The sequence below is a fragment of the Pelophylax lessonae genome, assembly GCF_965119305.1.
Source record: "Pelophylax lessonae genome assembly, chromosome: 8".
Lineage (NCBI taxonomy): Eukaryota > Metazoa > Chordata > Amphibia > Anura > Ranidae > Pelophylax > Pelophylax lessonae.
Genome location: NC_138775.1, coordinates 247,257,670 through 247,273,503, shown reverse-complemented (window position 1 = coordinate 247,273,503; position 15,834 = coordinate 247,257,670). Strand labels below are relative to the sequence as shown.

General features: G+C 41.1%; 1 protein-coding gene across 1 annotated transcript in view; it reads left to right on the top strand.

The window, feature by feature from the left end:
• LOC309562237 (sodium/glucose cotransporter 4-like) overlaps positions 1-15,834 on the top strand; it is a gene marked incomplete at both ends in the record, with an annotated part of 115,448 nt that overhangs the window by 34,440 nt on the left and 65,174 nt on the right. Inside the window, 5 exons of the mRNA XM_082266358.1 lie at positions 119-283; positions 385-490; positions 3,762-3,842; positions 4,903-5,108; positions 7,951-8,086. Of these exons, the coding sequence (XP_082122484.1) occupies positions 119-283; positions 385-490; positions 3,762-3,842; positions 4,903-5,108; positions 7,951-8,086 (694 nt within the window). The remainder of the gene's footprint in view (positions 1-118; positions 284-384; positions 491-3,761; positions 3,843-4,902; positions 5,109-7,950; positions 8,087-15,834) is intronic.

Sequence of the window (15,834 nt, the reverse complement as noted above, 5' to 3'; positions counted from 1 at the left end):
ACGATGTACAGTAACAGAAAAATCTGAGAAAGCAAATATGTGTCCCAGTTGTGGCAGCTTGTGATACACTGTACAGGTTGTCCATTTTTCTATAACCATCCTTGTGCTTTTCCACTAGGCTACCTGGGTGTTGATCGCCCTTGGCTGGATATTTATGCCCGTCTACATCGCTTCTGGTGTGATCACCATGCCGGAGTATTTAAAAAAACGTTTTGGTGGTTACCGCATCCAAATGTATATGTCGGTACTTTCCCTCCTTCTCTATATACTTACTAAAATATCGGTGAGTGTGACCAATGACACAGACATGTTTGGGACGACTCTGTTAGAATGAAATATTAAAAAGTAAGGGTATTGTTGTCTAACATAGTTCTTGTGTTTCAGACGGATATCTACGCAGGAGCACTCTTCATTCAGGTCGCTCTAGGCTGGAACATTTACTTGTCTACAATTCTACTAGTCGTTGTTACAGCAATTTTCACCATTGCAGGTTAATACAAAGTACTGGTTCTGTTTATCACACATCAAAATGGAGATGTATGCCCCTCCAGAGATATGACATCTGTCCCCATCCTCTTCCACTGCACTGTCACCATTAGTCAGTCAGTATGGTTGCCCGTTGCCCAATAGTTCCTCTTGTCAGTCTATTATGAACGATTATGAACGGTCCTAATATATAAAGCCGATAAACCAATTTGCTACCAAATGAAATAGAGGTAAGGCATATAATAGAAAAATAAAATATAAATAATAAACACTATATCTGGAATATAGCAACCAATCCCTTTGGTGTCACCACATACAATATGAATCATATCAGAGCGATATGGAGCGGTGCTATTACATCGTAAAAAGCAATAAAAAATGCATATACAGTAAACCCCCCTCCATTGCGGGGGTTACGTTCCGGACCCAGCCGCGAAGAGTGAAATTCCGCAAAATAGAAAAACCCTATTAAAATGCATTGTAGGCATGTTTATTTTACTGTCACTGTACGTGTAGAAGCATTTTAAGGTCTTTAAACACACTTTAAAAACAATAGAAACTCATTTAAACACATAAAAGATACTAAGAGACATAGCAAGAGCTATGGAAAACACAAAAATATTTAATTTTTAATGATTTATATAGTAAAATCACATTACAAAAAAAAACGCAAATTACCGGGACCGCAAAAACTGAACCGCGATGGAGCGGGGGATTACTGTATAAGGCAGTATAAAAATATAAAGTGCACTAGTGCTGGTGTGCACTATTATTGTTTTTTTTTTTTTTTTTTTTTTTTGCACATTCACTTTATTATTGTTTAATAGTTGTATTATAATCATGGGCGCATGCACTTATATTTTATGAAGCATTAGTGCACTTTATATTTTTATACTGTCTTATACAGTGCATCCGGAAAGTATTCACAGCGCTTCACTTTTTCCACATTTTGTGATGCTGCAGCCTTATATCAAAATGGATTAAAAAATTCATTATTTTCCTCAAAATTCTACAAACATTCCCCCATAATGACAACGTGAAAGAAGTTTGTTTGAAATTTTGCAAATTTATTAAAAATAAAAAATGAAATAATCACATGTACATAAGTATTCGCAGCCTTTGCCATGACACTCAAAATTGAGCTCAGGTGCATCCTGATCATCCTCGAGATGTTTCTACAACTTGATTGGAGTTCACCTGTGATAAATTCAGTTGACTGGACATGATTTGGAAAGGCACACACCTGTCTATATAAGGTCTTACAGTTAACAGTGCATGTCAAAGCACAAACCAAGCCATGAAGTCCAAGGAATTGTCTGTAGACCTCCGAGACAGGATTGTATCGAGACACAGATCTGGGGAAGGGTACAGAACAATTTCTACAGCTTTGAAGGGCCCAATGAGCACAGTGGCCTCCATCATCCATAAATGGAAGAATTTTGGAGCCACCAGGACTCCTCCTAGAGTGGGCTGCCTGGCTAAACTTAGCGATCGGGGGGAGAAGGGCCTTAGTCAGGGAAGTGACCAATAACCCGCTGGTCACTCTGACAGAGCTTCAGCATTTCTCTGTGCAGAGAGACGAACCTTCCAGAAGAACAATCATCTCTGCAGCACTCCACCAATCAGGCCTGTATGGTAAAGTGGCCAGACGGAAGCCACTTCTCAGTAAAATGCACACAACAGCCCATCTGGAGTTTGCCAAAAGGCACCTGAAGGACTTCCATACCATTAGAAACAAAATTCTCTGGTCTGATGAAACAAAGTTTTGGCAAGTGTTCTGTCTGGAGGAAACCAGGCACCACTCATCACCTGGCCAATACATCCCTACAGTGAAGCATAGTGGTGGCAGCATCATGCCGTGGGGATGTTTTTCAGTGGCAGGAACGAGGAGACTAGTCAGTATTGAGGGAAAGAGGAATGCAGCAATGTACAGAGACATCCTTGATGAAAACCTGCTCCAGAGCGCTCTGGACATCAGACTGGGGTGAAGGTTCATCTTCCAACAGGACAACGACCCAAAGCACGCAGCCAAAATAACAAAGGAGTGGCTACAAGACAACTCTGTGAATGTCCTTGAGGCCCAGCCAGAGCCCAGACTTGAACCAGATTGAACATCTCTGGAGAGATCTAAAAATGGCTGTGCACCGAGGCTCCCCATCCAACCTGATGGAGTATGAGGGGTCCTGCAAGGAAGAATGGGAGAAACTGCCCAAAAACAGGTGTGCCAAGCTTGTAGCATCATACTCAAAAAGACTTGAGGCTATTTTTGTGCCAAAGGTGCTTCAACAGAGTATTGAACAAAGGCTGTGACTACTAATGTACATGGTTCTTTTTTTTATTTTTAATACATTTGAAAAGATTTTAAACAAACTTATTTCACATTGTCATTATGGGGTATTATTTGTGTAATTTTTGAGGAAAAAAATGAATTTAATCCATTTTGGAATAAGGCTGTAACATAACAAAATGTGGAAAAAGTGAAACGCTGTGAATACCTTCTGGATGCACTGTATATGCATTTTATATTGATTTTTACACTGTTATAGCACCTCTCCATATTGCTTTGATATGAACGGTCCTAGCTATGTAAAATAGGGGGACCTAAAGAACAACAGTGCCAATGTTTCCAAACGTTATTTGTGCTCATGATCATAAGGGGCGTAAAGTGTTACTAAACCCAGGAGCCTGCATTCACTATATCTGGTCTCCCACAGTACTCCGAGCATGGAAATTGAATTATTTTAGTAAATATAAACTGCTAAATACCTTTTCTCATCAGCAGTATATAGCAGTCTTGTGAGTTCTATCAGTTTCTGGTGAAGCTTGTAGGAGGAGTTTATAAGACTGCACTGAGCTTTCCTATGAGGCTGCAGGGCTCCTGACCCTCTGTCTGGATATGTCTGGACAGTGCTAATTGGCCCTGTGCTAACCACATGCACTCTCCCAAGAAAAAAAAACCTCTCTAGCAAAACACACCAAACTGAGCATGTGCAGCCTGACTCCAAAGGATCTGTCTTATCCGGACATGTTTTGGAGTCAGTGGAAGAAGAGGTTGATCTTTGCATACAGGATCAAACAGCCTTTTTACACAATGCAGAGGATTATCTCCTTAGGTTACACAGTGAGTATTACAAGCAAGCTTTACTGCATATACAGACTGACTTTACTTTTGCGGGTTTAGTAACACATGCACTGTAATTTTTGGAGTTTTTTTTTTGTTTGTTTGTTTAAATTTTTGGAATTTGCTATTCGTTCCTGTCCTCCATTTTATACAGGTGGACTGACCGCTGTAATCTACACAGACACATTGCAAGCTGTCATCATTGTCATTGGTGCCCTTACACTCACCTTCATATGTAAGTATGTCTACTTCAAGATTGAGCCTAAAGCCCCATACCAATTATCTCTTTTCCTATACTACCCATTAGTAGGGCAGATGTGGGCCCTTGGAAGCCCTGTGCCATCTAGTAAGCCACATGTGTGTGTGCGTTTTTTTATTTATTTATTTTTTTTTGCTTTAGGTGGGTAGCGTTAAAATGCCTCTCTTCCTGTTCTGGAGATGAGGCATATAATGATGGGGAATCCCCCCAAAGGAGACAGAATTCCCAGTAGTTGGTACTGGAATAAGTGTCAGGGATTTTCCCTCCACCTTCATCTGGTGACAACAAAGAAAAATTAGGATTTTCCATAGCTTTATGTTTCAGAGAAATGTTTAGGATAGGGTGTATCTCCCCAATAAAAACTTGACAAGGGTCTAACCCTTTCCTACTCTACTCATCCCTTCCCAGAAACCTAAAGTAATATTAAAGGCATGTAAAAAAAAAAAAAAGTCATACTTATCTGTCCACTGGTTTTGCACAGAGCAGTCCCAATCTTCCTCTTCTTGGGTCCCCTGCTGGTGCTCCTGGCCCCTCCCTCCTGCCGGGTGCCCCCAGAGCAAGCAGCTTGCTCTGGGGGCACCAGAGCTGGAACACTCCTGAGCTGCTACCCTGCATGTCTATTCACACACACAGCTGCAGCTCAGCACCACCCTCTTTCGTCAATAGAACACTGGCTGTGATTGACAGCTGATGGCTCCTACTGCTGTGTTTGAAAGCCGAGTTGCGGCTCCCTGTCCCATAGAGAAGTGGCTCGGCTTGGGTGCCCCCATGGCAAGCTGCTTGCTATGGGGGCACTCGGCAGGAGGGAGGGGCCTGAAGTGCCAGTGGAGGACTCAAGAAGAGGAGGATCTGGGCTGCTCCGTGCAAAACTACTGCACAGAGCAGGTAAGTATAACATGTTTATTATTTTTAAATTTAAAAAAAGAAGACTTTTTAGTATCACTTTAAGCTACTCATGCCTTAGTGTATTTTACTCTGATCCCCGTTCCTTGTAACTATACCTTTTTAATTATTTCTCCTTTTTTTTTTTTTTAAGCTTTTGACAAGGTTGGCTGGTATCCAGGCCTTGAGAAGAAATACATGGAAGCCATACCTCAAGTGATTGTTCCAAACACAACGTGTCATTTGCCCCGCAATGATGCCTTCCACATATTTCGTGACCCGATCACTGGGGACCTGCCCTGGCCTGGCCTCATATTTGGTGTGACCATCTTGTCCTTATTTGCTTGGTGTAATGATCAGGTAAGCTGTCCCTCTGACTCTACCAATATTGTACTGCAATTAGAATTCTTAAAGGAAAACTTTAGTAAAAAAAAAGAAAATTTGAATATATTTAATTTCTATGACATGCTTTTTTTATTTCAGTCTTCAGCTATCTAAGCTGTTCATAAAACTGACAAAAAAAGTTAATGGAATACCCCCAGAAATCGAATTTCTTGCTTGCGATTGGCTGTATTATTTAAGAAGTCTTTGAGGTTACATTTGCAGGCACAAGTACAGCTCACGGGGGCTGAACGAGACAGAAAGAAAAACGTATGACTATCTTTTGAAGTTAGTACAGCAGACTGTCACAGTGTACACAAAACAAAAACCGATAAGAATCTGCCGAAGGACTCTTTAACACCAACCTGCCACCAAAATCCTAACATTACAGCCAGAAAAGAATGTATACATGCTGCGGCCACAATTTCTTACTCCACTGCTGCGGCAATCTTAACTCAGGCTGCATAGTTTGACAGGTGCCAACGCCTGTCAAACTCGCCCATTGAGATCAAACTATGGATTCTCCCAGTTCTACTCCACCTACTATGTATGATGCATGCATATTCTTAGCTTCTTAGCTTATGCTTCTACCAAGTGCATAACTTTACATTTATCAACATTTAACCTCATTTGCCACATAGTTGCCCAATGAAACAGTGCATTGAGGTCAGCTTGTAAGCTAGACACACCCTGTAAAGAAGTTATTACACTGCAAAGCTTGGTGTCATCTGCAACATTGTGGCATGTGGCAGCAGTGCAATGATAAAATCATACAATTACAGGGAATAAGTTTTTACTTAATGTTCATATCAAACAGAATGGGGAAAACATGTGATATGTGTGATCTTTGACCAAAGTCAATGCTGGTTTTGGATGGATTTGGATGGGCTGTATTGAGTATTTCTGTAAATGCTAATTTTGTGTGATGTTCATGCACAAGAATCTCTAGTGCAGCCTTTCTCAACCAAGGTTTCCTTCATTCCTATGGTTTCTCCAGAGAAATTGATAGAGATTCTTTGAGCAACAAGCAATTCTACCTCTAAGATAAGTTACCACTGACAACAATCCTCTTTTGATCAGTCTGTAAAGGGGGGGGGGGATTCTTATACAAATATAGGAGCATTCTTACCATTGACCATCACACTACTATACCATGCACTGTGATCTAGTAATCATTAGCATGGGTTCCATCAGACCAAAAAGTTAGGAAATTTAAGGATTGCCCCATGTTAAAAAGTTTGATTAAAGGTTGCTCTAGAGTTTTTAGAGTGATGCAAAAAACAAATATTCATTGAGCGCCAGTTCTGTAGATGAAAACACCTTGTTGATAAGAGTGGTCAGAGGAACATGGCCATACTGGTTGGAGCGAACAAGAAAGGCTATGGTACTTTACAACTGTGGCAAGCAGAAAATCATATCACAATACACAATGTATCAATCCTTGAGACAGATGGAATTCAACACTAGAAGACCACATTGGGTTCCACAGCTGTACAAAATCAGATGCTGAGACTGTAGTGGGCTCTGTTTCACAAAAACTGGTCAATTAAAGACTAGCCTGGATAAATCTCAAAGTCTGCTGAGGCACAAAGATGGAGGACTGTAACTAATTAAATAGACCACATTTAGAGGGTGGCACAATGGGAAATATGCAGCTTGAATATGCAGCTAACTAATTAGCAGAAATTAGTCATGGAAAATTTTCAACATGGACCTTAATCTTGCAAGAAGTTATTATTATTGCCTATTTTTTTTTTTTTTTTGGAGGTTGGAAATATGTTTGTTTTTATTAAGCAAACTGCTTATTATCTTAAGCTTTTGTGACCTCCACTGTGAATATACATGCAGTCTAGTTAGGTGTATGTATAGTGGCTGCAGGTTAAGTGGTTCTTTTGTGTACCGTCCACTAGAAAATTCTGAAAAATAGGAGGGGCAAGAAGAAAACAACTAAATCAGGGAAAGAAATGTAATCCATTGCTACAACACCAAGATACTGTAAGCTTTATAGAACAAATTTTTCAGCTAATACATTCTTCCCAAAAATATGGTAATATTTTGATTTTTTTGGAAGAGATCGCCCACTGACTCCTATCTGCAACGATCATCATGAAGGTGTCTATTTGGATTTGGGTTTTGGATGGAATGATGCTTTAGATCAGAGGTCTCCAAACTGCGGCCCGAGGGCCAGATGTGGCCCTTTGCTAGTCTTTATCTGGCCCTCGGGGCACTATTCCTTCCACTGATATGAGGCACTATACTTATAATTCTTCCACCGATACCAATGATGGGATACTATTCCCCCTACTAATAGGGACACTGCTCCTTTCTCCTATTGACCACCAAACCTGAGGCCATATTTATTCTTATTGATGCCGAGCCTGGGACATTTACTGCCCCTGCGGGCCACAATCCGGCCCTCCTAAAGTCTGAAGGATAATAAACTGGCCCTTTGTTTAAAATATTTGGAGACCCCTGCTTTAGATCAACCTTTCTCAACTTTTACCTCTAACCCCTAAAATGGCTTTCAGGTCTCCGGAACCCTTTTAAAAATTACTATATCTACAATTCATGATACATTAGTGTGGTGGTCAGTGAGAAGAATGCTCCTTACATTTATGGTCATTGGGAAGAATTGCCCTCTTACAGATCGCGAAAAAGATCAGTGGTGTCAGTGGAAACTTATCTGAGAGGCAGAACTTGCTCATTGCTTGGGGAACCCCTAGCAACCTCTGGAGAAACATTAGGGTTCCATGGAACCCTTGTTGAGAAACCCTGCTTTAGACCCTTGAGTTTAGCATTTTTTTATTTATTTTTCTCCTAGATTATGGTCCAGAGATCTCTGTCAGCTAAGAACCTGTCCCATGCCAAAGGAGGATCCATTCTTGCTGGGTACTTGAAGCTGTTGCCTATGTTCTTCGTTCTAATGCCAGGCATGATTAGCAGGGCTCTATTTCCAGGTACATGTTTACTGGACACATTTGCTTGGACCAATGTTTTAAGCCTAACCCTGACTTGTCAAACCACACCAGTTCCCACTAAAGCCACTGCAATTCTCAACTATGTTCCATGTCTTCTATATTAGGGACATTTATGACAACTCTTCATAAACATCTTGTACCATCTAGCATTACCTACTTGTATGAACCTTTCTAAATAAATCATATTCACTGAGTGGAACAACTGCAAAGGTTTATGCTGCAGTGTGATTTGCAGGGCTGCTAATAGGAGGGGATCACCAGTCCTCCTTGTGACAGGAGTCCCTTTGGGTGAGGGGCTCGTGGAATCCAGATTACTTTAGAGAGGTCGGGAAACTTCTTGTCCAGCTTCCCTGGCCCCTCTTATGTGTAAGTCACCCTGTGTCTATTAGGGGCACAGGGTGACCAAGAACCCCAGTCAGGTCTGCACTAATCAGACTCGCTGTACAACCACACCGCATTTCGCGTTACCCCGGTTATCCTGGGTTCTATATGTGTGGTTTGTGTTGACAGAATGAAGGACCTCTTTCACTTGGGATAAAAATATTTCTGAACAATATCCCTCAAGAAATATATAAAGATAAACAATTTGACTTTTCAGATTGCTTGAATATCTGAATTTGTGTCTCATAGACCATTGCTAAATAGTGAGGCAGGGTGGGGTTTGTTATTGTTAAGTACCTGCATCCCATTGTTCTATTGTTTCTGTCTGCCTTAAGATCAACCTATTATGGGATGTATATGTGTATGTGGATTGGCTGCTAAGGGGGAGGGGGGGTTGTCCCACAGTGTATATCTCTTTGTGCCTGTGTATGAATAAACAGTTCTTATTCTGGTTTTCTCCAAAACTGGTATTGCCTATGAAGCAGCTTCTTGGCAGAGATACCCAGTCGGGGTGTCTGGGTTCAGTCACACTTCTGTAGGGGGCCCGGGCACAAAGGGGGGCCCCAAAAGCAGAGGGAATCAGTGCGGTCGGACAGAGGGGCAATTACAGGATGCCCTGTGTGGCTCTCTGCAGCAGCTGAAAACCAATTTCTCTCCCACCGGCTTTCAGCTGCTGCAGGAAGAGACACAGAGACAGGCCCCACCGTGGAAGCTGCTGGCTTCCCTGTCCCATAAAAAAATAACAAATTGTAAAAAAAAAAAATAATAAAAAAATGTAAAATAAAATAATTTAAAAAAAATGTTTTATCAAAATAAAAAACAATTTTAATAAAGGGCAAATTCACACAGCTTCCTTGTTATCTTTGTGTCCTCTAAGAACGATTTTAGTATATTTTTAGTGAAAATGTTGTTTTGATAAATACGAGGGGGGCCCTGCCAGGTAGGCTGTACGGGGCCCCGTGATTTCTATCAGCAGCCCTGGTGATTCAGAACCTGATGAACAGGGACTTTTTTTTTTCTGTTCATGGAACCTCTTAAAAAGGACAAAGGAAAAATATATGGTTGATCTGAGTGAACTACCTTCTCACTAACATGGGTGTTTTAGAAAGTGTAATAAATTACCGGAAATAGATGTAGGTAAATATGTACCAGGTTTCTGTGCTGTGCCTGTGGCCAGGGGCTCTTCATTGAAGTGAACTGGACCATAGTGTCAAACTCAACCAGGCTCTGCAGGACACCTACATTTTTTTTTAAATTCTAGGCAAACCGCTAAATAAAGAGCTGAAAAATGTATATGAGAACTGTTACAGAAAAGATTTTTTTTAATTTTATTTTGCAGTTTCAGTGCTGATTCTAAGCATTTGCATGAGTATTTGTACTTGTTCAAAGGCTCTGACACCAAAAAGGAATACCTTTTTACAAAATGAATGGGCTCAAATCGCACTGCAAAGAATTGCATGTGATTTGAACAGAACTGCAATGCGATTTCTGTTCAAATCATATGCGGTTTCCCACACTGTGTAAACCCAGGCTTGTCATAGTGACTTCAGAGTTCACACAGGAGCAGTGTGGTAAACGGCATGTGATTCAGACAGGAATCGCATGGCATTACTGTTTAAATCACATGCAATTATTTGCAGTGAGATTTGAGCCCATTCATTTTGTATTGGTTTAAATTTTACCGCACAAAAAAAATAAAATAAATAGGTATCGGTAATTGATATTGACAAGTACTTGAGGAAAAGTAGAATCGATACTCGCTCTGGAAAAACTGGTATCAGTACATCCCTACTAATTAGCAGTTCCTGTGATACAGATGCTGTACCCTCTAGTGTGTGCTACTAGCATAGATTAGGCAAATTATAGTCTGGCCCGGGGATAAACTGGGGAGTCACTGAATCTGGGTAAGGGGTTATTAGAGGCCAGGGCTGGATGACTCATCCTGGCAGTTCCCTGGTGCCTCCCCCTGTTTCTAGAATGTTGGAGAACATTCTAGAAAAAAGTGGGCGGAAGGTAGTAGTGTTGCCTTGAATATTTATGGGCCCTCGGACTGGAGCTCGGGAGGCTGGCCTGGAAGGATCCCTCCACAGGCAGTTGGAGGGGTTCAAGCTGGAGAGTCAGTGGAGGGAGCAAGGAGAGACAGAGAGTAGATGAGCACGGTGCAGAGATAGACAAGGGGAGAGATTGCCAGCTGTAGCAGTGCTCTCTTGAAGTCTGCAGTGTGTCAAGTATTCATCAAACCTTAAATATATATATATATATATATATATATATATATATATATTTTACTGTAGTCCTGTGAGCATCCAAGATATGTAAAAATTAATGCTGCAGGCACTCCACTATCTCATAAGTGTAAGCAAATGATCCCAAATAATGCCGCCATAAATATAAATATAGGCTATAATTTAACTGTGCAATAAAGTGTTTGAAATATACGTAAACCTCCAACGTATGAATATGTGCTAAATAACAAATGTAGGATCATACATCTATATTACATATAAAAAATGCTTAAATAACTATATTTTGCAGTGAAAAAAGACCATAAAAAGTCCAGAAGTTTATCTTATTCCATGCATTAAGATAAAAAACCTTATGTGTGAAGCAGCCTCCACAGCACCCCCTGAGCCCCATCTCTGTCCAGCAATGTCCACGAGTTCCTCTGCCATCTCCAGATTGTCTGGGATACAGCCGTGGCACAACTGGCTTCCGTGGCTGTCAATCAAAGTCAGTTAGCCAATCAGAAGGGGGTGGGGCCAAACAGCATCGCCGTGTCTGAATCACGGAGCTGCAAGTCGGCTCGGGTGCCCCCAAAGCAAGTTGCTTGCTGTGGGGGCACTCGATAGGAGGGAGGGACCAGGAGCAGCAACGAGGGACCCCAGAACAGGAGGATCCAGGCTGCCCTGTGCAAAACCGAATTCTCAGAGGAGGTAAGTATAACATATTTGTTATTTTTTAAAAAAATTGACTTTACAATCACTTTATTACCGTGCCTTGAAAATTTCATTTCAATTCATACCCCTTGATATTCTCCATATTTTGTCATGTTGCAACCAAAAACATAAATGTATTTTATTGGGATTTTATGTGATAGACCAGAATACAAAAAAGTGGCACATAATTGAGAAGTGAATGGAAAATAATAAATGGTTTTCAAATTGTTTTACAAATAAATCTGTGAAAAGTGTGGCGTGCATTTGTATGAATTTTGCCCATTCTTCTTTGAAAAATAGTTCAAGCTCTGTCAGATTGGATGGAGAGCGTCTGTGAACAGCAATTTTCAAGTCTTGCCACAGATTCTCAATTGAATTTAAGTCTGGACTTTGACTGGGCCATTCTAACACATGAATATGCTTTGATCTAAACCATTCCATTGTAGCTCTGGCTGTATGTTTAGGGTCGTTGTCCTGCTGGAAGGAGAACCTCCGCCCCAGTCTCAAGCCTTTTGCAGGATCTAACAGGTTATCTTCTAAGATTGCCCTGTATTTGGCTCCATCCATGCTCCCATCAACTCTGACCAGCTTCCCTGTCCCTGCTGTAGAAAAGCATCCCCACAAGATGATGCTGCCACCACCATGTTTCACAGTTTGGATGGTGTATTCAGGGTGATGTGCAGTGTTAGTTTTCCACCACACATAGCGTTTTGCTTTTAGGACAAAAAATTTTAATTTTGGTTTTATCTGACCAGAGCACCTTCTTCCACATGTTTGCTGTGTCCCCCACATGGCTTCTCTCAAACTGCAAACGGGACTTCTTATGGCTTTCTTTCAACAATGTCTTTCTTTTTGCCACTCTTCCTTAAAGGCCAGATTTGTGAAGTGCACGACGAATAGTTGTCCTGTGGACAGATTCTTCCACCTTAGCTGAGAATCCCTGCAGCTCCTCCAGAGTTACCATGGGCCTCTTGGCTGCTTCTCTGATTAATGCTCTCTTTGCCCGGCCTGTCAGTTTAGGTGGACGGCCATGTCTTGGTAGATTTGCAGTTGTGTCATACTCTTTCCATTTTCCGATGATGGATTGAACACTGCCCTGTGAGATGTTCAAAGCTTAGGATTTTTTTTTTTTTTATAACCTAACCCTGCTTTAACCTTCTCCACAACTTTATCCCTGTCTGGTGTGTTCCTTGGCCTTCATTATGCTGTTTGTTCACTAAGGTTCTCTTGCAAACCTCTGAGGGCTTCACAGAACGGCTGTATTTATACTGAGATTAAATGGCACAAAGGTGGACTCTATTTACTAATTAAGTGGCTTCCGAAGGCAATTGGTTCCACTAGATTTTAGTTAGGGGTATCAAAATAAAAGGGGTTTAATACAAATGCACGCCACACTTTTCAGATATCTATTTGTAAACAATTTTGAAAACAATTTATAATTTTCGTGTAAAACTATATGTGTTAAAACCCGCGCTAAGGTAAAAAATATATAAATTATTATTTCCTGCAGCTGCTGCTCACTTAGGTAAAAACCAAGGAAGAATAGTAAAATAGTATAAAACAGCGCTATCAGGCATAAATAATCACAATAATGATAAATAGTAAAGTGTACCAGTGCTTAAATCTGAGATATAAAAAATATAAAAATGTCCAATTCATACAATAGTGTTAGGTACATAAATAGTTGCTGATAAGGTGCACAAATAAGTTACATTAAAATGCATTCATAGTACATTCATGGTGCAAAAACGTGCAAAAGTGCTGGGTACTGTGCAGTCCAAAATTAATAGTCCACTTGAAATTAAGCCAAAGTGCTGAGAAAAGTGCTTGAAGTTTTTCACACACGTGCCAAGGTGCTTTCAGGGGAACCCCTTTTGGGGATGCACTCACCAGACTTAAAATGTAATCGAGCCTTAACCACTTAAGCCCCGGAAGATTTTACCCCCTTCCTGACCAGGGCCTATTTTGCGATTCGGCACTGCGTGAGTTTAACGGACAATTGCGCGGTCGTGAGATGCTGTACCCAAATGAAATTGACGTCCTTTTTTTCCCATAAACAGAGCTTTCTTTTGGTGGTATTTGATCACCTGTGCGATTTTTTGATCATGCGCTCTAAACAAAAAAAGAGCGACAATTTTGCAAAAATAACAATATCTTTCACATTTTTTTATATGAAATTCCCCCCCAAAAAAATGTAAAAATCAAATTTTTTTTAACATTTTAGGCCAATTTGTTTTCTGCTACATATGTTTGGTAAAAAAGATCGCAATAAGCGTATTTTGATTGGTTTGCGCAAAAGTTATTGCGTTAACTAACTAAGGGAAAGATTTTTGTCATTTTTATTTTTTTTTTTTAACGAGTAATGGCGGCGATCTGCAATTTTTTTTTCCGCGGGACTGCAACATTGCGGCAGACAGATCGGACCCTTGACTGACATTTTTTACACTTTTGGGAGTACCAGTGACATTACTACAGTAATCAGTGCTAAAAATATGCACTGTTACTGAAAAAATGACACTGGCAGGGAAGGGGTTAACTTTATTGGAGAAGGAGGGGTTAAGTGTGTCCCTAGGGGCGTGTTTCTAATTGTGAAGGGATGTGGCTGTTTGTGTAACAACAGAGAAATACGATCCTACATAGCAGGACCGTATGATCTCTGTTCTTACACAGGGGAAAATGACAGGCGGCTTTGTTTACATTAGCCGCCTGCCTTTCTCCCTCTCCACCCGACAATCGCGAGTGACCGGCGGACATCGCATCCGCCGGTCACACGCGTGGGGGGGGGGGCGCGAACGAGCGGGGGCGGGAAGGCGCCTCCGGCGGCGCGCGCTCACCCCCTAGAGTCACTTTGCCTGAGAGGGGCTGACTGCCGCCGTATATAGTCGTGCGACAGTCGGCAAGTGGTTAAGATGCAATAATTATCCACAGGGTGACCAGTAGGGATGGATGAGTTAACATAGCCTCCAGCTTCCTCTATGCTCTCCTCTTGGTCAAATGCTCATACAAGAAGGGAAGGAGCCAAATATAGTGAAGCCCGTAAGGTATTTAAAAGGTTAAAGTAAATTAAAACTATTCACAAAAGTACAACATGTATCAGCGTTTGTGTACAGCAAAAGATACACCGAATCAATCCACTTCCGGGTACGCTGCCGACGTGCGTTCCACGGTGAGACGATCATCACACTACGTCACTTCCTGAAACCACTGTGGAACGCACGCCGGCAGCGTACCCGGAAGTGGATTGATTCGGTGTATCTTTTGCTGTACACAAATGCTGATACATGTTGTACTTTTGTGAATAGTTTTAATTTACTTTAACCTTTTAAATACCTTACGGGCTTCACTATATTTGGCTCCTTCCCTTCTTGTATGAGCATTTGACCAAGAGGAGAGCATAGAGGAAGCTGGAGGTGTGTTGGAGGCTATGTTAACTCATCCATCCCTACTGGTCACCCTGTGGATAATTATTGCATCTTAAGGCTCAATTACATTTTAAGTCTGGTGAGTGCATCCCCAAAAGGGGTTCCCTTGAAAGCACCTTGGCACGTGTGTGAAACACGTCAAGCACTTTTCTCAACACTTTAGCTTAATTTCAAGTGGACTATTAATTTTGGACTGCACAGTACCCAGCACTTTTGCACCATGAATGTACTATGAATGCACTTTAATGTAACTTATTTGTGCACCTTATCAACAACTATTTATTTACCTAACACTATTGTATGAATTGGACATTTTTATATTTTTATATCTCAGATTTAGAGCCCATTCACACTAGCACGACTTGTGAGGCGACTTGTGTTGCCCCAGGTCACTTGACATAACAAAAGCAATGTTAATCAATCAGTGCCGTCTTAATTGGCACTACTGAAGTCGCTCCGACTTCAGAAAAGGGTCCTGTACTACTTTGAGGCGATCTGTGATCCGACTGTCCCATATACTTCAAGGGGAGTCGCCTCCTTATCTTAATTGACACGACTTGTTATCAGACTTTCCAGGAAGAAGAAAGAGATTAGCCAGGCATTCCCCACAGACAAAGTCGCCTGTCTCTTCAAAGTAGTGCACAAGTCTCTTCCAAGTCTCTTCCAAGTCTCTTCCAAGTCTCTTCCAAGTCTCTAAACAAGTCTCTTCAAGTCACGGGGCGACTTTCTGGTCTTGGTAGTGTGAACCGGCTCTTAAGCACTGGTACACTTTACTATTTATCATTATTCTGATTATTTATGCCTGATAGCACTGTTTTATACTATTTTACTAATTTATCATTTTCCTATCACTTCACAATTATGTGCCACTATGTGCCATTATGTGTTGGTCTATCATAAAAAACCCCAATAAAATGCATTTACGTTTTTGGTTGTAAAATTACAAAATGTGGAAAATTTTAAGGCACTGTACAGAATAACATGACTA